Genomic DNA, 20,723 nt, shown 5'->3' with positions numbered 1-20,723 from the left:
GCCAACCCCGCTCCGAGAGCGCTCCGTGCCTGTTTCCCCCTCTGTAAGCCTTGGAGGTTCTAGAATTCTGTGCCGGAAGGAACCTTAGAAGCCATCGGATCCCCTTCTTACTCCGTGGTTTGTGGTCCCATCCGGGTCTCCTGACTGAATGCGGGAGTCCCGAAATTACGGTTTATTTTCAGTGAATGTTAGATTTACCCATTTTACTCACCCATCGGCCCAGGAGCAAGTAAAAACTCTCGGGCCAAAAGGGGTCTGGAGCGGGAAAAGTGCAGGAAGCCCTGGTCTGGCCCAAGGGTCTCATTTTACAGGAGGGGAAACTGAGGCACGGAGCCACGGGGTCAGGAGTGTGGGAGGCGGGATCAGACTGGGTCCGGACCCGGGCTCCCGCCCTCTCCACTCCCAAGCTCCACTCAGGACTCCGCACCTCCGGCCCAAACTTGCCTCAGGGTGGGCGGGACTCGGGGGCGGGGCCGCGGCTCCGTCACCGCCGGAAGTGAAGGCGGAAGTCGAGACGGACCGGCCGAGTGAGGGCGGAAGTCGTGCAGGCCGGCGTGGGCCGTGGAGGGAGCGCGGATGGAGGCGCAGCCACAGAGCCCGGCCCGGGACGGGCCCGGAGAGCAGGGGGGGCAGCAGGAAGAGGAGGACGCCATGGACGCCTTCCTGGATAAGTTCCGCAGCCAAACGTACCGGGGCCGCCTGCACGAGGACACGTGGGAGCAGGTGCGACCCCCCCTCGCTGCACACGGCCTGGCCTGGCTGCTCCGCCCATTTGTCAGAGGGGGAAGCCGAGGCTGGGGAGAGGGAGGGGCTGCTGGGGAGACCAGGGTCTCGAGGCTCCTGCACTAACTGGGACGCCCCAGAAAGTCTACGGCTGAGCCCAGCAGCGGCCCCTGTCCAGGACCAGAGCCCTTGCCCCGCCCCCAGCGGGATTCATGCCCCGCCCCCTGGGGCTGGAGGTCGGAGACCTCAGTGCAAATCCGCCCCGGGCACTAATAGCTGGGGGATGGGGGCACGTCCTCCCCCTGTGCCTCAGTTTCCCCATCCGTAAAATGGGGATGATAATCTGTGTAAAGCACACGGCCCTCTGTAAATATCCTTAGCTCTTGTTTCTCCTGCTTTTATTGGATGAGCAGTGAGCGCCGCCCACTGACCCTGCCGGGGGTCAGCCCCGCCCAGGCCTCCAGTGGGCTGGACTGCCTGGAAAAGGGGGGGTGGAGTTTAGGGGACGGAGGCCGGGCCTCTCAGGGCCCTTGGGGAGACCAGGAGGCCTGGGCCTGTGGCTCTGAGCAAGCTTCCTCTGCCCTTGGAGCAGCGGGGGGCAAATGTTTAACAACCCGCTGCCCGAGCTTCACGTTTAAAGTTTAACCTGATTATTAGGGCTTTCTCCATCCCTTTCTCAAGTTCAGACCGTCAGCAAAACTATAAAGGACGCCCTGATTTGTGGCGAGTGCTGAATTACGGGGGAGAAACCTCCAGGGAAAATGGAACGATCAACCCCCGGAGGCAGGAGGGGCCCCAAACATCGGTCCCGAGGTCCTCCGGGGCCGCCTCTGCGCCCCCTCGTTAGCGCTGCCCCTCCCCCCGGTCTTGGTCCCCGTGGGCTCCGGACTCCGGCCGGGCTCGTGGGCAGACTGGCCCCCGCACAGAGGAAGCCCCTAAAACGGGAACGAGCTCCGGGAGGAGGACTCTGCGTGTCAAACTGACCTCCCTTCGCCCGTCTCTTCCAGGAGCTGGATAAGATCCCGATGTTCATGAAAAAGGCCCCTGCGGAAATCAACCCCCAAGAGAACCCCGACCTGGCTTGTCTGCAGTCCCTCATTTTTGATGACGAGAGACCTCCGGAAGGTGCAGGCAGCGGGGCGGCGGCAGGGAGCGGGGCCGTGGTTCCGGTCTGTTAAAAAGCCTTGGCCTCGGTACCGTTTGTGTCACCCGCTGTTGGGGGGGCTCCCCTCTCCCTGCGGAGTGATGGATGGGGACGGGAGGACCTGGGTTCTGTCTCCCCTCTACCCGATTCCTCTCTCTGCGCCTCAGTTTCCTCAGCTGTCCCGGGATCGGATCGTGCCTCCCGGCTCAAAATCTATAATTCTGGAATCTAAGTCAAAGCACTTTATAACCAGAAATGCTTCAGGAAAATAAGAAATCACGGCTATCACGTGCCCTGGTTACTGCAGTATCATTTTGCTCCATTCAGGAAACTGTGGCTCCCCAGGAGTGATCTAGGGAGTAAACTTTTTCCACTTGTGACCTCTTTGAGCCCGAGAAGTTTTTATACAACTCTAGGTCAATAGGGATATAAACCAGGTGCATAAATCAAACATTTACTGATAATAAATCATACGAAAAAAGTATTTTAAAAGAATTCTTTGAGATACATGTAATTTTATCATATATTCACAGCAAAAGCAAATTTGCATATTGAGATGGATACGCCTGTTTATTTTTTACATAAAGAATTAAATCTCAGTGGAATATTTGATGCTTTTTACTGTTGCCAAATTTTCCGTGACCCCCCCCATTCAGTTACATGACCCCCTAGGGGAGGGGTCATAACCCAAAGCTTAAGAAACTTTGGTCCTGATGATACCAGGAACAGCAATATGTGATACTTGTGATTATTGGCTGATTGAGGATATGTTCTCCTCTTCCTACCACGCCCCCATCCAGAATATCAGCTGTTACCTAATTGGGACCATTTGTTTTATATCTTCAGCCTAGCACCATGCTGACATACAGTAAGAGCTTAATTAATGCTTGTGGATTGGTTGAGGTATCTGAAATTTATTTAAAAACGGAGACCGCTGTCTTTGTCTTTGGCACACAGTAGGTGCTTGGAAATGAATTGTGAGTGAGACCTGCCAGAACTGCACTAAAGTGGCCCGGCCTTCCAGGGCCTGCTCACTGCCGGGCCCAGGGAGCCTTTGGGAGGGACAGTGGGACGGACCTTTGTGCTTCCACAGAGCAAGCCAAGACCTACAAGGATGAGGGCAACGATTACTTCAAAGACAAAGACTACAAGAAGGCCGTGGCTTCCTACACAGAGGGGCTGAAGAAGAAGTGCACTGAGCCCGGCCTCAACGCCGTGCTGCTCACCAACCGCGCAGCAGCCCACTTTCACATGGGTAAGCCGCCCTCAGCTCCGTGGGGTGGGCACAGAAGGGGTGCGAGGTGCCTCAGAGCATCCGCTCTGGGCCAGCCCATCCCCCCCAGCCCCACGGCTGCCTCACACACTCCTTGCTTGTTCCCCAAAGTCTGGGGGCCTGGGGCTGAGGCTAGGAGACACGAAGGCTCCAGGGTCCCCGCTTATGGCACAGCTTGTCCTAAGGCCAGGGCTTGAGGCAGCTCTCCTCCTCCCAGGGACCTATCACCAGGCCCTGGCTCTGACCAGAGGGCACCTGCTCTGTCCCCCCTCAGGGCCGGCTTTCCACCTTCTGCCTCATTAGAGACTGACAGGGCCTCTCCTCCTCTTGTCTGTTAGGCAATCTGCGCTCGGCTCTGAATGACGTCACGGCTGCCCGCAAGCTCAAACCGGACCATCTCAAGGCCATCATCAGAGGTGGGCCTTCCACTGTGCAGCAGCACATACAGGACCACCTGCATGCACACTCAACATGCACACACTCATGCAACACCACATTCATGCATACAGTGTACATGTGTGCACATGCCACACAGATTACATGCATCTACCACACAGAATGCAATACATGCTGCACATGTGTGCACATGTAAACACACCATATATATAGACACACATGCATGCACCCCATGGTGCGCACACACATAGAATCCAGAATGTCTTTAGCTGTTGGGGAGCTTGGGCACCAAAGGGGGGGGTGTCTTGGTTTTATAGGTGATGGTGGGAGGCTGGGCATGCTCGAGCCAGCTGCAAGGCCTCAGCTCCCTGAACAGAAGTCTCTGTGTGCCTCCCTGGGGTATGCAGCAGCAAGCACATGGTCAGAAAGGCCAGCCTCTAGAGGTCGCTTTAGAATAGCACTTTCTCTGGCCTCTCAGCAGCCTTGAGTGGTTGCTGTCCCATTTTACAGATGAGAAAGCCAAGGCCCACAGGGTTAAGTTTATGAGTATCAGGTATATTTTGGCCAAGTTCTTCTGAGTCTGTGGCCAGTTCTGTCCTTGATCTTGCTCTGCCTTCAGCAAACACAGTTAAAGTCCGCAGACATTTATTTAGCTCTGAGATGAATGAATGGACAGATCCCCAAATGATCAAAGAAAAACACATTTGTTAAATGTGACCTGTGCCTCGTGCTCAGTCTGAAGAATACGAATCCGGCTCTCACCGGGTTTCACTTCTGGGAGGGGAAGCCCAGGAATCTTACAGAGGGGCCCCAGCACGAGCTGGGACATTGAGGTCCTCCTCATGCTTATCCCTTCCTGGTTTTGACCAGCACAGTTAAATTTCACAAGCATTTCCTCAGCGCCAGCATATGTTGGAGATGCAGGGAGGTCACGTGCAGGGTTGGTCCGTGACCAGTCAGTTCTGAGCCTTTTCTCTTTTTACATAGTGGGTAATGATAACTAACATTGAGACAATGGGGCAGGAGTGGAAGTACTACGGGGCCCCTTTTGGGGTCCTCACAGTCTTGGGGTGATAGAAAGGAGGAGGAGTGGGAGAGCTTGGCCCTGTGGTGTGGACCGGCTGCCTGTGCGGGTGGGGGTGTGCTGGGGCTGCGGCCTTGTCTCCGCCTTCTCCCCGCATCAGGGCCCCTGGTTTAGGCCGTTGTTCCAAAGGGACGAGCTCTTTCTGGGTAGTTGGGTCATGGGCTCTAAAGCCCTGGGGTCCCCACAGGTGCGATGTGTCACCTAGAACTGAAAAACTTCTCCGAGGCCATGAGCTGGTGTGACGAGGGCCTGAGGCTGGACTCCAAGGAGAAGAAGCTTCTGGACACGAGAGCCAAGGCGGACAAGCTGAAGGTCAGTAGCCTCACAGGTGTTGAGAGCCCGCCCCGACCTGAGACAAGGGGACCAAGGGGACGAAATGGGCCAAGTGCACGGCCCGGCCTCTGACCCAGGCTGGTGGGCCTGCCCCCTTCAGTGCCCCGGGGCAGCCTCAGACAGCGGGCAGAGATGGGGCCGATCCGGCGAAAAAGGGAAAAAACAACCAAAAACGATCTTGGGGACCCAGGTGGAGAACTGTAAAGGGCCCACGAGTCCCCCTCCTCATGATGCCCGCCCAGTCCCCTTTAACACTGGCGCCTCCCCTGTTAGTTACCTCGTTATCCCCGCCTCCCCTCCATATTCTGTTGGTACTTGACTTAAAGCGTATTTATAAAAGTACATTTATAAACGTACTTTTACAAAATGCTCAGTTTACCCAACTGGAAAATGGCAAGAGTAGCAGCAGCACCGGCCTGGGGGGGGGGGGGCCCAAATGATGGAATAATTAGAACGCTCTTAGCAGAGCCTCCGATGTTAGTTGTTGTCATTAATCCTCAGCTCTCGCCAGGGCTGACCTCCCGGAGTGGGGGGTCAAAGGGGAGCCGCCCCCAAAGTACTCTGCGGTCAGGATTCGCTGGTGCGTAGATCATGGCTTCGGCTCCAAGTCTGGGAGTCGGAGAAATCCCTGAGCGCTTGGGACGTTCCCAGAGACGTTCCCAGAGACGAGCCGGCTGCCCAAGGAGGAGCGGAACGCCGGCGCGGGCCGGATCACGGCTGCCGGGGAGGACTGAGGGCGGGGCTGACGCGAGGCCTTCCCTTTCAGCGGGCTGAGCAGCGAGACATCCGCAAGGCCCAGATGAGCCAGAGGAAGGCGGAAGCCCAGAAGGAGGCGCTGCTGCGCGCCATCCAGGTGCGTGCCCCCGCCCCCCCACGGCTCAGGGGAGGGGCTCCTCCGGGGCTGGCCAGAGGGGGCGGGGCTGCTCCTGCCACAGTGCCCGTGGGGGAGGGGCGGCCTGAGCCGGGTTTGGGGTCCTCGCTCCCACGCCGGCTGCAGGGCCAGACGCTGCCGAGGGAGGGGCCCCGGGGAGGGGGTCTCCACCCGGAGCTGGTGAAACCACAAACCTGGCCGAATTTCGAAGGCAGAACGCAGGCTCCGGGTGGCTTCTTGGGGGCGGGGGCGCCCGGACACGCTCCGGCGTCCCGCCCAGGAGCTCCCAATTTGTGTCCCCAAAGCCCCTGCGCCTGCAGGGAGAAGACTCGGGCGGTCCTTACTGGGTGCTGGCCGGGCCGGGCCCCGCCCTCTGGCTCGGGGAGGCAGCTGTGGCTGGCCCTTCCTCAGCTGCCCCATCTGTACAATGGGAACAGTGCGCCTCCCTCCCAGAGTGGCTGACACTGAAGTGCTTGGCAGACCTGCCCGTGGCTGCCCTGCCCCCTTCCCCCCTTCGGCACCGGCCCCTCCAAAGCCAGGCACCGCGGGGGAAGGAGGGGGATCGGGGTTCTGGTCCTGAAGGGAACCTGGCATCCTAAGGGGGGGGGCCGGACCCCGGAGCTGCCTGCGAGGGCTCTGTTTGGACACAGGCGAGGAACATCCGGCTGCAGCCCCCAGGCCCCCGGAGGGGGGAGGAGGAGGAGGAAGAGGAGGAGGAGGAGCTCCCGAACCTCCCAGGGGGGCCGGGCTCCCAGAATGCCCTCGGACCCAGGGTGAGTCTGGATGGTGAGGGCCGGCTCAGCTGGCTCACCCTGGTGCTGTACCCCGAGTACGGCCAGGTGGACTTCATCTCCGACTTCCACGAGGAATCACGGTAACTTCTGCTGCTCAGGGAACGGGGGACGGGAGGGAGGGGGTGGCCTGGGCCTTCTCTGCCTGTGGAGGTGCTGGGGGGTCCTTTCTGTCCCGTCGAGGCCCCCTCCTCTCCCCTATAATGTCCCCTCCCCGCCGTGAGAGCTCTCTGGGTCCACAGGTTCATGGACCACTTCATGGCCATGTTTGAGGAGCCGCCCTCGTGGGACGTGGAGCGCAAGTACCGCCCGGCGCACCTGGAGGTGAGGGCTTGGGCCTGACCCTGCGGGTTCTCCTGCCAGGGCCCTGGGGCCGGCGGGGGGAGGAGGGACCTGGGGCAAGGACACCCCCTCACCTCCCCCACCTTTGCCCAGCTCTTCTTTGAGGAGGAAGCACAGCAGGAGGTGCACCAGCTGGACCCAAAGAGCACGTTGCTGGAGGCCCTGCAGCACCCCAGGTGAGCGGGAGCCCCCAGGATGGGTGAGGGGAAGGTTGGGGGTCCTCCCATGGCCTCAGCACAGGAGCCCTGAGAGTCCACAGCTCTCAGCCACCCCACCAGGTCAGGATCGCCCGGAAGCACTTAAGTGCCTTCTGTGTGCCCACCCGATGGAGCCTTCCTCACGGTTTTGAGCAGACGGTCCTCTGACGCCATCCTCGGCCCCACATCTGGGTCCCGGCCTCAGGCCTAGTGCTTTCCTGGCTCCGATGAGGGGGCTCTGGCCCCCAAGTCCCCAAATTGAAAGTGCAGCCCCTCCTCCCACCTCCAAGTCCCAGCTGGCTGGGGGAGGGGGAAGAAGGGGGGTTGGTCCCTCAGAATGCTGGGGGCTGGAAGTGGGAGCACAGGTGGAGGATCCCCTTCCCAGGAGGCTCTGGGGGAAGGAGGGGAGGTGAGAGCAGGTCGGGACACACAGGGGATGTAGAAATGACACTGATGAAAATCTGATTTGGCAAATGGGGGGCACTGCCTTCCTCAGGCCCACCGGGGCCTTGGAGGCGGAGGCAGGACTCCCATCTCCATGCAGGGCCTCCCCCCTAAAGCCTTCCCATCAGAAGAATGGGCCCATTTGTGGTCCCGCCTCCATGACCTCGGAGCCCTGGCCCAGGGGCTGGGAGCTAAGCCAGAGGCTTCCCCTTGTCACCCCCAGGTACTTGATCAAAGCTTGGACTCCAGTCTTCCTGGTCTTGGTGAAAGAGTCTCCTTTTTCTAAGAGTTTCCTTGGGGGCAGAAAAGTCCATCGGCTGAAGTGATGGGGGCTCCAGGCCTTGCCCCCCATGCACTGCCCAGAGCTCAGGCCCCCCCAGCCCAGACCTGCTGACAGCAGGAAGAAGATGGGGGGGCACCTCCCTGCCCCCACGCTGAAGCAGGTGGGCAGCAGACAGGGAAGGGAGCGCAGCCCCCGCTGCGATCCAGATCCCTCCCCTTTTGCCAGAGCGCCACACTACTTCGGGATAATTATTTTTAAAATTTTATTATTACCAATTTACTGTCTCCAAGAGAACAAAATAAACCCCCCTTGGAGCCACAAACCTTGAACCACTTCAGCTTTCGGCTTCTGACCGGTCAGAGAAAGAAATCCTGGCTGTTATGTCCCTTCCTCGTCTGGCCGGGAGCCCAAGGGCCCTGATGTTGGAGACTCCTCTCCCCACTGTGTTCACGCACTTGTCTCACAACCAGCCCAGGCTGTTGGGGGGAAGGCTGCCTTTGCAAACAGGGTTTGGTAAATGCACCCCCAGGGATAGCATAGGGCTTGTTGTCCCCACTTTACAGGTGAGGAAACTGACGCAGGCAGCAGTGAAAGTTCTCGTCCAGGTCACACAGCTAGTACCTAAGTTCAAGTTTGAATTCAGGAGTTGTTGGCTACAGGTCTGGTGCTCTATCCACGGAGATAGCCAGCTGCCCAGGAAGCATGAAAGGGGTGGAAACCTGGGGCAAGGGGGTGTCAGGGCTGGGGGGGGCTTAGAACGGGGTATCAGGAGTGGGAAGGGAGTCCCGTTACCCCCATGTAGCACACTGCATGTCAGCACTGGCATTCCCAGCCCACGGGAGCCCCTCTGCCTGAGCCCAGCTTTGCATCCAGGAATGCTTACAGGTCCCCCTGGTTAGGGCCCGAGAACAGCAGCAGGTGTTGCAGGTTATTGGAAAGGGAGGCTAACAAATGGGGGAGGGGGCTCCAACCCTTCAGCACCTTCTGTGACACAAGGCACAAGAAGTTGGCTGTGGGGCTGGATGGGGAAGGAGCCCAGGAGGTCCAAGAACTACTGCCTTGTAAACTACTGCCAGGCACACAGCAGGTGCTTAGTCAGGTCTTCCTCCTTTCCATGAGCCTGGCAGGCAGGGCAGGAAGGCTAAATGTTGCTTGTGCAGCTGGAAATGGAGGGAGGACTCAGAGTCAGCAGCTATTTCAGGCCCTTCCCGGGAGCCAGAGACTTTATTTAAAAAAAAAGTTTTCAAGGTCGCCCCTGAACTCTTTAGCTCCTTTTGGAGCTGGCAGCAACCCCAGCCAGGACCCGACCTGAATCACACTGACTGGGCACTGGAGGCCAGGGGACACTATGACCCTTGGCCCGGAGGGAGGAAGCGATCCAGAGCAACGCTAACATGGCTCTCAGCTCCAAGCCCCTCCTCTTACAGATGAAAAAATGAGACAGAGGGCCATGGCTCAGTCAGGCTCACAGCCAAGTGGTATCAGGATGGGATCTGGCCCAAGTCTTCCTGAGACTCAAGCCTGCTGTGCCGTCCTCTCAGGTCTGCACACGGCCCGATCATTAGTGTGGAATAAGGGCAAGAAGGTGTGTCATCCACAGGAAAAGCTTCCATTAATTACTGGGAACCGAGCTGCCAGTGGTCCTCGTTCTGGTCATCCTCCTTAAGCACACCCAGTGTATGCAGCCAGCCATCCAGCCATCCATTTGTCCATCAACCCATCCATTACATGGCTATCCATTAGGCAGATATCTATTCATCTATCCCTTGACTATCTACTCATCCGGCCACTCTATTGTCTATCTACCAACTCATCTGTCCATCTATCCATTTACTTATCTATCCATCCCCCTATTCACCTACCCATTCCTCTGTCCATTTATTCATCCATTCATCCATCTACCAATCCATTAGATGGATATTTACTCATCCATCCATCCTTTAGCCATCTACTTATTCATCTAATCACTAATTCATCCATCCCTCTATCCATTTACTCATCTCTCCATTCACCTACTCATTCATTCATTCATTCATTTATCCATCCATCCATTGATCCACCGACCCACCCATCCACTTATTCATCAACCCATTCATTAGATCGGATATATCCATTACATGGATACCTGCTCATCCATCCATCCTTCAACTATGCACTCATCCATCTATCTATCATCTCTCCACTTACTCATCTATCCATCCGCCTACTCATATTTATCCATCACCCTGTCCATTAGATGGATATCTACTCATCCATCCATCCTTCAACTATCCATTCATCCATCTATCATCTGTCCACTAATTCATCCATCTACTCACCTACACATTCATCTGTCCATTTACTCATCCATCCATTCATCCGTCCATCTGTCCACTTGTTTGTCCATCCATCCATTCATCGTCCATCCATTGCCCCAGGACACAGGGCTAGTGTCTGAGGGAGGGAGGACTTGAATCCTTTGCTCCATGTCCCCAAGCCCTTGAACTATCCGCTGTTCCCCCGCCTAGTTTCCCCCCCCCCAAGGGCTGACCCCCTTGCCGGCCCCGCCCCTGTCCGAAGCCAGGCCCCTCTGTCACAAGGTGGAGAGGTGAGTGGCCATGTAGTAGAGGCTGAAGCCATTACAGGCCAGGCAGCCCAGGTTGCAGAGGGAGGAGAGGAGGCGATAGCGGTTGAGCTGGCCGGACAGCTGCCGGTACTTGGGATTGGACTCGCGCAGCTGCGTGTAGGACTTGCGGGAGAAGAGGCCAATGTCCTGGCCCAGCCCGTAGCTCTGCTCCAGGAGGTGCATGTCGGCCATGATGTCTGAGGTCATCTGGCCGAACCACTGGGCGTTCAGCGCGGACACAATGACGCACACGAAGAAAACAATGAGCTGTGGTGGAGGAGGAACAAGCATGGAGGCCGCCAGCGTGTCTCGAGGGCCTCCAGCCTGGGACCGAGGCACTGCCCACTTCACAAAAGTGCACTCCTGAGGGGGGGGGGGAGTCTGGCCATGTGAGCAAGGCCCACGGACTAGCCAGAAGTTAAGCATTTATTAAGCACCTGCTGTGTGCCAACCTCTGTGCCAAGCAGTGGGGAGACAGAGAAAGGGAAGAGACTGTTACACAGTCACGGCAGGAGGCCGATGTTGGTCCTCATCCCTGCTCTCCTGCGACTCTGCCCCCCACGGCCATAGGCCTTCATCCTCAGGTGCTGGACATACCTGGTCTATGTTGTCTCCCCTTTGGAGTGTAAGCTTCTTGAAGGCAGGGGACATTTTTGCCTTTTCTTTCTGATCTGGTATACAGTAAGCACTTAATAAATGCTTGTTGACTCATAGCCACCTTGAAAGGGGCAATTGCTTACTCTGCCCAGTTTGAAGAAGGGATGGAGGCAGCTCAGGGGGAAGGAGGGGCTACAATGAGAAGAGCGGTGACAGTGGGAGCACATTCCTGCCTCTGCCGTTTGCCCCGTGTGCCAACCAACTTCCAGGCCGCAGAACAGCCCCGGCACCTAGAAACAGCTCGGGGAAGCAGCTGAATGCTGGGCGGGCCGGGCTGCAGCCCAGGCGCTCTGCCCGGGGTCATTTGTTGGTGACTCCCCTTCTGGACCCTGGGGGCTGGGGCGGGGCAGCTCCCTACCTGGGTGGTCTCTTCTTCGTTCAGCAGCTCCCGGGGGTGACACATGGCGAAGATGGTCAGGTTGAAGAAGGCGCAGGCCGAGCCGATGTGGAAATAATACGGGAAAAGCCGGCTCTGGATGAAGCCCAGCGTGTGGCGCGTGAGGTTCCCGCCCATCACGAAGCCTGCGAGGGACAGACCGTGGTGGGAGGAGGCCGGGACACGGAGACCTGGCGGGGGAAGGGGAGGCCGCCTCGAGAGGGCGGGGGGGGGAGGGGCCGCCACGAGGCCCGGCCAGGGGGGAGGGGAGGCCGGGACACAGAGATCAGGCCGGAGCCACGCAAAGTGCGGCCGCCAGGGGGCGCGGGGGCAGCTGGTTCCCTCAGGTTGTCCCGGAGCTACAGAGGAAGCCCGCCCTCGAGGAGCTGGCAGCTACTATCCGTTGGGCGCGCGGCCCGCCACCCCGGCCCGTGGCACCTGCTGTGGTTTTACAAACACTCCGTTTTCGGTTAAGGGGGGCCGCGCTCCCTCCGCGTGAGCTGAAACACCACAACGAAGCAGAACTGCGGCCGCGCCCCGCCAAGTCCTGCGTGACTTTCCAGGGGCTCCCAGAATCCTCCAGGGCCGGGGCATCTGCCGCCGCCTCCAGCTGCGGTTCTGACCCCTCCCCCGCCATCCTGCGGCGCTCCCTGCCCCCCCTCCCCCGCGCGAGGACCCCTGGGTCAGAAGCCCGGAGCCCGGGAGCTTGGAGAGGGGCGTGTGCCGCTGAAAGGCAGGAGGGAGCCAGAGAAAGGAGCCCATGGGGCGGCAGGAGAGGCGGAGCGGAGACACCGGGACCGCGAGGGGGGCCAGCGGGGGCTTGTGGGGTCTAGAGAAGGCGGGCTAGAGGCGTGCAAAGGAAGCAGAAATGCACAGTAAACAATAATATTAAGTTTTTAAAAGTTTAAATCTTTTTTTTGTTTTGTTTCAATGAAGAATTTTAAGCCGTTGGGTATGGAGGGGACAGGGTCCTGGGTTCCTGCCGAAAGACCCTTGGAATGGAGGGGTTGGGGGAAGGGGAGGAGGCCCTCCCTAGACATGGCTACAGGCTGGGGGCTGGGGGGGGAGTGGGGGCTGGGGGGCTGGTCTGAAGGCCTGGGGAGGAGGGAGGGGGGAGAATGAGCGGGGGAGGCAGGGCCAGCCAGGAGACCTCCAGCCAGCTCAGTTTTCTCTGAGGAGGGGGCGGCCTTTATTTCCCCACTCACAAAAGCGGCCAGGCTGCCAGGCCCCCAGACCCGGTGACGGTGTCGGCACAGACCAGCCCAGGCTCCCCTGCGTGCCTTCCCTCTCACCTGAGGGCCTAGCTGCAAGGGGGGGGGGGGGAACTCCTGGGGAGTGTGAATGGCTGAGGGGTTCCAGGCAGCCCAAATAAAAGGGAGGAGGGAGGGGAAAAGGGACTGGAAAATGGCAAAATGGGGCTGAAGGGGAAAGGCCGGAATAGTGGAGAGAGCCTGGAACCCGCCTCGTACACTTACTGTGTGACCCTGCATAAGTCACTTAACTGCTCCCAGCCTCTGTGTCCCCATCTCTAAAATGGGTATAATAAGAACCTCCTTCCCAGGCTGCCATGAGGGACAGGGCGGTAAGAGAGGTAAAGCCTGGAGGTCCCTGGGGGCTGAGCTAGGTCTCACTGGTGTGGGCACGTGCACACGGTCCCTGCAGGATGCATCTTCAGCGACACAATGGAAGCTCCCTGAGCACAGGGACCATGTTGTTTTTGTCTGCATCCTCTGGGCCCCCACTCAGTGCCTGGCACACAGCGGGCACCTAAAACATACCCCATGAGTGGAATCTCCGCATCCTCAGTCCTTGGATGGATAAATACCACCACAACCAGGTAAAAGCCCTCCCGAGACCCACCTGAAATAAAGGTCACCCAAATCTGCATCCCCCAGAAGGTCGAGAGGAAGATGAGGTGGAGGGTCTTGGCCAGAACCGAGGGCTCCACGTCGGTAGGCATCATGGACCGCAGGGGCCTGGGACTGGCGATCTGTTACGGAGGACAGAGACAGTAACCAGGCTGTGCAGTAGGATCGGCAGGTAGCGTGGTACAGCTCTGGAGCTGAGGTCCTGGGTTCAAATCCTGTCTTTGTCTTTTGACAAGTTACTTCACAGGCCATGGGTTCCTCATCTTCAGTAACGACAATAATATACAGTCTTTAAGGCTGACAAAGTAGCGTTCCTACATTATCCAACTGGATCCTCACATACCACTCAATCAGGTGAAGTCATTTTTCAGGTGTGTCCATCTCTCTGTGACCCCATTTGGAGCTTTCTTGGCAAAGATACTGGAGTGTTGGTCATTTCCTTCTTTACCTCATTTACAGATGAGGAAACTGAGGCAAACAGCATGAAGTGACTTCCCAGGGTCACAGCTAGTGTCTGAGGCCATATTTGAACCCATGAAGGAAGATGAGTCTTCCTGACTTCGGGCCCAGCACTCGGCTGCCCCTACTCCACCAGCTGGGTACTTGCTATTAAATCTCCCCATTGTGCAGAAAATAAAAGTCTAATTCCAATGCTCATCCTTTAAAAATCCTAACTTGCTCTACCCATCCCAGCTCCATCGTCCTCTATCTCTTCTCCCTTTCATGGGTAGATTCTTCAGGAAGACCATCTACACTCAAGGTTTCCACTTCCTCTCCTCTCCTCTCCTTAACCCTCCTCAGTCTGGTTCATCGTTCAGCCAAAACTAGCCTCTCCCCACTTACCCGGGATCATTTAAGGGCCAAATCCCACTTCTCAACCCCATTCTTCACCCTCTGACAGGTAGTCACCCCAGTCAGCTGCTCCGTGCTTCTCCTTCCTGAGGGAGGACTTGGGCTTCTTTGCTGGATCTTACTCCAAGTCCAGTCCACTAACCACTTTTATTAACTTTCCCAGGACGGTCCTAAGACCTCTTTTGTTGTTCTTTTATATTAGTTTTTTTTCTCCTTCCTGAGGGAGGACTTGGGCTTCTTTGCTGGATCTTACTCCAAGTCCAGTCCACTAACTCACTTTCTCTCTGTCTCTGTCTTTCTCTGTCTCTGTCTCTCGTCTCTGTCCTCTGTCTCTCCTCCTCTCTCTGTCTGTCTCTCTCTGTCTCTGTCTCTCTCTGTCTCTGTCTCTGTCTCTCTCTCTCCTCTCTTTCTGTTTCTCTATCTCTGTCTCTGTCTCTGTCTCTCTCTCTCTGTCTCTCTCTCTCTCTCTCTCTCTCTCTCTCTCTCTCTCTCTCTCTCTCTCTCTCTCTCTCTCTCTGACCTTGACCTCCACTTTTCCAACTCCAACTCTATTGGATATCTAGATGGAGATGTCTAGCAGACATCTTCCACTCAACGCATCCACAAGTGAACTCCTTATCCTTCCCCCTCAAACCCTCCCCTCTTCTGAATTTCCATGTTACAGACAAGTCCAGCGCCATCCTCTCATAGCCCAGGGTTTGGGATTCTGCCTTCATCCTGTCTCCTGACCCTGTCCCCCCCTCTCCTAACTCCACCCCAAGCCTGGTGCAGACCCTCACCATTCGTGTAGCTGCTGGGGTCCGCCTGCCTCCAGTCTCTCTCCCCTGCAGCTTCTTCCACTCAACTTCTTAAAAGCTGTTTATAAGGTAGATCCCAATCTGCTTAACCCCATCCTTGCCCCCACCCAGCCTCCCTCCCTCTCACTCTCTTGATATCCCCAGTACCAAACACAGCACCTGGCACACAGTAGGTGCTTAATATGCGCTTTTTAGAGAAGATAAGTTCGTTGATTGACATTAGGACAGAAAATCTCAGAGCTGGGAAGGGCCTTAGAAGAGATAATGCAGGCTTCCAAGGCAGGAAGGGAACATGTGGGAAACTGAGTCATTTTAGACAGGAGTAAATAGACAGAAGATGAGAGACAGATATACTGAAGGGGAACGAGGGAAGGAGGGAGGGGAGGAGGGGGAAGGAGAGAAGAAAAAAAGGGAAGGAGGGGGAAGGAGAGAAGCAAAGAAGGGAAGGAGGGAGGGGAGAAGGAAAGAAGGAGGAGGAAGAGGAAGGAGGCAGGGAGAGGGGAAGAGGAGGAAGAGAAGAGAGGAAAGAGAGGAGGGGGAGGAGGGAGAAGAAGGGAAGGGAAGGAGGGGAGGAGGAGAAGGGAAGGGGGAGGAGGTGATTGACTAACTTCTCCGACTTGCTAAGAGGGTCTCGTCCCTCCCCCAACCCCGTCCGGGCCCGCCCCCATTGGGCGTCCCAGCAGAGGGGGCTGCAGACCCCCCTGGCCCCCAGTTTAGCCCCCAGCTGCCCCGGGCCCCCGAGCGGGATCTCCGAGGCCCACGCTCTCCCCCCCCTCCCCCCCGCCACGCAACGGCAGCGAACCCGTGGCCTTTACCTGGTCCTCCTTCCCTGCGCTCGCGGCCGTGGAGCTGCCCGGACACTGCGGGCCGCGCCGGGACGAGGCACGAGTGGGCGTGGGGGCGGGGCGGGGCGGGTCCCTCGGCCGCGCGCCCTTCCTGGCCCCGCCCCCCGCCCTTGACCGAGGCCCCGGGGACGTCCCTGCCCCTGCAGCCCCCGCTTCACCCACGGCCGGCCGAGGGAGGGAGCCGCAGGGCTGGAGTGCAAGTCCGCCTGTCCCCTCCGGGCCTCCCGCGTCCAGCGAGGACCTGGGGCTGGACGCCTCTCGGTGGGAGACTCCGGAGCAAATCCCGGACCGCGCCGCGTGTCCGTGTGTCTCCGAGTGTGCGCACGTTGCAGGGGGGCCCACCCGCAAATCGAACGGCACTGCTGCCATTAAAAAGCACTTATTAGGCACCTGCTGGGTACCGGTGCTTGCGAGCCCCTCAGCCGGGGGCAGGCACTGACCAGCACAGGGCCCGGGGAAGGCTGGGAAGGAGGCGCGACCATAGCGGAGAGACCCCTGCGCTTGGCTGCAGAGAGGACGGCCCCAGCGGAGACCCCTCCCCACGTGGCCAGCAAGCCGCCCCCTCCCCCTGGAGCGGGCAGCCGGGCCTGGCAGGAGTGAGCGGAGCCCAGGCCGAGGGTCCCCCGCTCAGAGCGGACTGTGAGCCTCCTGGCCCCGCCCTGGGCTGGGGGGCACCGAACAGCACGGGGAGGGCCCCGGGGGGAGGACGGAAGTCAGAAAGGGACCCGCAGTTACAGCTGAAGGGCTGGACTGAGAACGACCCTTCTAAAGGCCGCGTTCCTACTTTATCAAAACCAGCTTCCCTGTCTGAAAAAGGGGGTGCAGTGGGGGCCGACTGAACCCCCTTATATTTGCTGGACCTTTGGTTACTTCCAGGGGCCCCGTCCGTTCTGAAGGGCTGGTCCTGGGAGAGGAAATCCTAGTGGTCCTTTGGGCTGCTCTCACGGCTGCTTGGGGGCTGGGGGCCTTCGGAGAGCAGCCATCATGGCACCTGCACGACAGCCTCCCTCTAAAGCGGTTTTAAAAGGAGAGACTCATCCCTTGGCTTTCTCTCCCTCCTTCTCCCGTCCAAGAGGCAGATTCTCAGTAGTGGAGGGGTCCCCCATTCAGCAGCAGTGCGGCAGCCAGAACCGGGGTTTGGCTGGGGGGGCTGGTTTCCTCTCCCCCTTTGTGCTGCTTCCCTGAGCAAAGGTGACTGAGCTGCAGTCCTGGGAGGGGCTTTCTTGCTTTGGAGGCTCCAGGGTGCCCTGGTTGGCCCTGCTGCCCTAGGGGAGCACCCCTGGACTAGTTTCTGGAGTAAAAGATGACCAGCAAAAGCAGGCTGAGCCCTGGCCTGTGTGTGTGTGTGTGTGTGTGTGTGTGTCAGTGTGTGAGTGTGTGTGTGTGTGTGTGTCAGTGTGTGTGTGTGTGTGTCAGTGTGTGTGTGTGTGCATGTGTGTGTGTGTGTGTGTGTCAGTGTGTGAGTGTGAATGAAGTAGCCTGCTCTGAATGAGTGAATGAATGATTTAAAATGTGATTAATTGACCATGTGCCAAACACTGGGCTGAGCACTAGGGAGACAAATGGAGCACTACAGAGCTGGTTTTTAAATCTCACACCCTTTAATTAGAAGAAAAAAAATACCATTTATAAGACAATTTGGCTGCAGAGTCCATGCAGAAGCTCCCACCCCCAAGTCCTGAAGAAGTGTCAGCCGGGTTTATGGCCTTGTTCTCCTGCCTCAAATCTGACCAAGATCAAGGGAAAGGAAGAGGAAGAATAAGGGAAATGTCGACCTTTTTGGCTTCTCTTGTTAGGGGAACCTTAGATATGAACCACAATGAATAGTTATTTCTGCAGTGGGGGTGGGGGTCTAAAGAACCATAGGGTTGACAAAAAGGTTTTGGGGGTACAAGGATAGCTCCAGAGCTAAAGCCCTTCAAGGGAAGAGGATGAGCACTCAGCAGTGGTTTGATTCTGGGCTGTCACCGGATGCTAATGAACTAGAAATGAGAAGATGTATGTTGATAAATTTAGGCTGCACGCAAGGAAAAAGTGACGATGTTAAAGACAAAACTGGAGTAAAAAAAGCAAGTTCATTGAAAACAAAATTCTGCTTCGTGTCTTTGGAAGCCCTTGGGAGGTGCTCCAGAAATGTTTCTTGAATGAATGAATAGTAGATCCTTTATCAATGCTCGCTGATAAACTCTCAAGGAAAATTATTCCACAATAGAATTGTCTGCGGCTTCCCTGCTCTGGAGATTTTTAGCAGAGGGTGAATGAATGTACACTTATCCTGTGGGTATCAGAAAACAGGATTCAAATCCTGGCTCTGACATTGGCTCTGTAATCCTGGACAAATGAGGTGAATGATCCTCACCCAGACAACTCCTACCAGAGGTATAAAGGGTCTGTGCTATGGAACTGTGCCCAAAAAGTTATCAAACTGTGCATACCTATATCCCAAGGAAATACTAAAGAAGGGAAAGGGACCTGTATGTGCCAAAATGTGTGTGGCAGCCCTTTTCATAGTGGCTAGAAGCTGGAAGATGAATGGATGTCCATCAATTGGAGAATGGTTGGGTAAACTATGGTATATGAATGTTATGGAATATTACTGTTCTATAAGAAATGACTAACAGGAGGAATACAGAGAGGCCTGGAGAGACTTACATCAACTGATGCTGAGTGAAACGAGCAGAACCAGAAGATCATTATACACTTCAACAATGATACTGTACGAGGAGGTATGCTGATGGAAGTGGATTTCTTCAACATAGAGAAGAGCTAATCCAATTCCAATTGATCAATGATGGACAGAATCAGCTACACACAGAAAAGGAACACTGGGAAATGAGTGTAAACTGTGAGCATTGTTTTTTGTTTTGTTTTGTTTTGTTTCTCTTCCCGGATTATTTTTACCTTGCGAATACAATCCTTCCTTTGTAACAACAACAACAAAATTCGGTTCTGCACAAATATATTGTACCTAGGTATACTATATGATATTTAATATGTATGGGAATGCCTGTCATCTAGGGGAGGGGGTGGAGGGAAGGAGGGGAAAAACTTGGAACAGAAGGGAGTACAAGGGATAATGTTGTAAAAAAAAAAAATTACCTATGTATATGTACTGTCAAAGAAAATGTTATAATTATAAAAATTAATAAAAAACAAAAATTAAAAAGGGTCTGTGCTAACATTGTCATCACAATACTGGTCTGTTCAGTGAGAGGAATGTCTGCATTTGTATGGAAGTTGAAGGCCTGCAAAACTATGTACACCCATGGTCTTATCTGTTCCCCACAATAAGCTGGTGGGGCAAGAATTATTATAATCTCCATCCCACATATAAAGACAATGAGACTTAGAGAATTAAATGACTTATTTAAGGTCAGACAGCTAAGTTGTCCAGAAAGTTACCAAATTGTGGCCATTTGGACCCAGTTCTAAGATCTCTACTCCAAGAAATCAAAGAAAGAGGAAAAGAATATGTACAAAAATGTCTATGGAAGCTCATTTTATGGCAGCCCAAAGTTGGAAATGAAGGGATGCCCTCCTGTTGGAAGGCTAACCAAACTGGCATATGACCGTAAGGGATGAAGTGGACAATTTCAGAGGAAGCTGGGAAGACCTTTGTGAACTAATATGGAGAGAAGTGGGCAGAGCTAGAACAATTTAAATAATGAGAACCGCATTATAGAGAAAAATAACTTGGAAGCCTTTGGAACACTTATCAACACAACTTGCCATTTGCGTCCTGTCAGAGAGGAGAGAGACAGACCTTTTTGGCGATGACTACTGGAGGACTATGCAGCAGTATATTGAGGTGGGAACGGATTAATCTTCATATGGCTCCTACCATGTCCTAAGCATTTTGCAATCATTACCTAACTTGGTCCTTACAAGGGGAGGATCTTGCAAAGTAGGTGCTACTATCCCAAGTTTACAGTTGAGGAAACTGAGGCACACAGAGGTTAAGTGAGATGCTACTAATAGGGACTAAGATGGGCTTGCCAATTTGGAAAGGGGAGAAAAATTTGGAACTCAAAATCTTATAAAAATTGAATGTTGAAAACGATCTTTACATGTAATTGGAATAAAGTGCTATTTAAATTTTTTTAAGTGTCTGAGGCTGGATTTGAATTTAGGTCTTAGTGGCAGGAAAGGGAAGAAGGGATAGTGGGAGGAAGAATAATTTTTTAAATGCTGTTTTCACAAATCTGAAGCAGGATTTAGTCCCAGACTCACAGGAGTAACTGCTGCTCTGACAGAGCACTATCTGTGACTTCTCTGGTGTGAGAACTCAGAGCAGGTCAGAACCTGCTCTGCACCTGAGTGTTCCCTGGGCCCCAAAAAGGGAAGCAGCCATGGTGACATTCACAGGGCCTGAAAGTCTTCCCGATTCCAAGGCCAGCTCTCCATACACGGGCAACAGTCTCGCAAATTCTAACTGTAAAGAATAAGAAACGCTTGTTCAGTACTTTCAGGTTCCTAAAATGCTTTCTTTACAACTCCATAATTAGGAAATAAACCTAGAATTTCCCATATTATAATCCCCATATTTCAAATGAGGAGACCAAGGCTGAGCTGAAGTGGCTAGCTCGCTGTCATACTACCAATGTGGCCAAAGTGTTTTTATGACAAGCCATGGAAATGTTCCAGCCACGTCTAGTGACTTAACTTCAGCACGCCGGAGTGAGCCAGCCTTGGCAAAGGCCGCCCTCGAGGTGGCTCTAACCTTGTAGATACACAGGCCTCAGTTCCCCTTAGTTAGGAATCTGCTATCCTACAAACCCTTTTGGCCTTGACACCATTTTAATTAGCTGAGCTCAATTAAGCTTTAACTGTTGAGCTAATTAG

The 20,723-nt window shown here is 55.4% G+C and overlaps 2 protein-coding genes across 3 annotated transcripts; one reads left to right on the top strand and one right to left on the bottom strand.

Annotated features, from left to right (window-relative positions):
* Positions 1-492: 492 nt before the first annotated feature.
* On the top strand, positions 493-8,203 carry TTC4 (tetratricopeptide repeat domain 4). Of its 2 annotated transcripts, none has more exons than XM_074265853.1 (10): positions 493-723; positions 1,731-1,848; positions 2,961-3,122; positions 3,479-3,556; positions 4,808-4,932; positions 5,720-5,806; positions 6,475-6,698; positions 6,858-6,939; positions 7,051-7,133; positions 7,822-8,203. In XM_074265853.1, the coding sequence occupies exons 1-10, from the start codon at positions 577-579 to the stop codon at positions 7,922-7,924; spliced, it is 1,209 nt and encodes a 402-aa protein (XP_074121954.1). In that variant the 5' UTR covers positions 493-576; the 3' UTR covers positions 7,925-8,203. The 2 variants fall into 2 exon arrangements, with proteins under 2 accessions (XP_074121954.1, XP_074121955.1); XM_074265854.1 differs by having other exon boundaries at positions 7,051-7,167; positions 7,799-8,203.
* Positions 8,204-9,074: 871 nt separating this feature from the next.
* Positions 9,075-16,864, bottom strand: LOC141540558 (uncharacterized). The gene is made up of 5 exons (XM_074264638.1): positions 16,827-16,864; positions 15,852-16,386; positions 13,380-13,509; positions 11,502-11,665; positions 9,075-10,753 (listed from the first exon to the last, which is right to left on the bottom strand). Exons 1-5 carry the CDS (start codon positions 16,862-16,864, stop codon positions 10,454-10,456), a joined length of 1,167 nt encoding a protein of 388 aa, XP_074120739.1. The 3' UTR covers positions 9,075-10,453.
* Positions 16,865-20,723: the final 3,859 nt, after the last annotated feature.

This window comes from Sminthopsis crassicaudata, chromosome 4 (genome assembly GCF_048593235.1).
Source record: "Sminthopsis crassicaudata isolate SCR6 chromosome 4, ASM4859323v1, whole genome shotgun sequence".
In the NCBI taxonomy this organism is placed as follows: Eukaryota; Metazoa; Chordata; class Mammalia; order Dasyuromorphia; family Dasyuridae; genus Sminthopsis; species Sminthopsis crassicaudata.
Note: the sequence above shows the minus strand (reverse complement) of the source record. Positions and strands in the feature narration are given on the sequence as shown.

Coding starts and splice junctions, on each gene's coding strand:
- LOC141540558 (XM_074264638.1), bottom strand. CDS start 16,864: ATGGCTGCTCTCCGAAGGCCCCCAGCCCCCAAGCAGCC. Junction 13,510..15,851: donor GCGCAGGGAAGGAGGACCAG/GTAAAGGCCACG, acceptor CCTCCGTAACAG/ATCGCCAGTCCCAGGCCCCT. Junction 10,754..11,501: donor ACGAAGAAGAGACCACCCAG/GTAGGGAGCTGC, acceptor CCTCCACCACAG/CTCATTGTTTTCTTCGTGTG.
- TTC4 (XM_074265853.1), top strand. CDS start 577: ATGGAGGCGCAGCCACAGAGCCCGGCCCGGGACGGGCCCGGAGAGCAG. Junction 6,940..7,050: donor ACCGCCCGGCGCACCTGGAG/GTGAGGGCTTGG, acceptor ACCTTTGCCCAG/CTCTTCTTTGAGGAGGAAGC. Junction 7,134..7,821: donor GAGGCCCTGCAGCACCCCAG/GTGAGCGGGAGC, acceptor TGTCACCCCCAG/GTACTTGATCAAAGCTTGGA.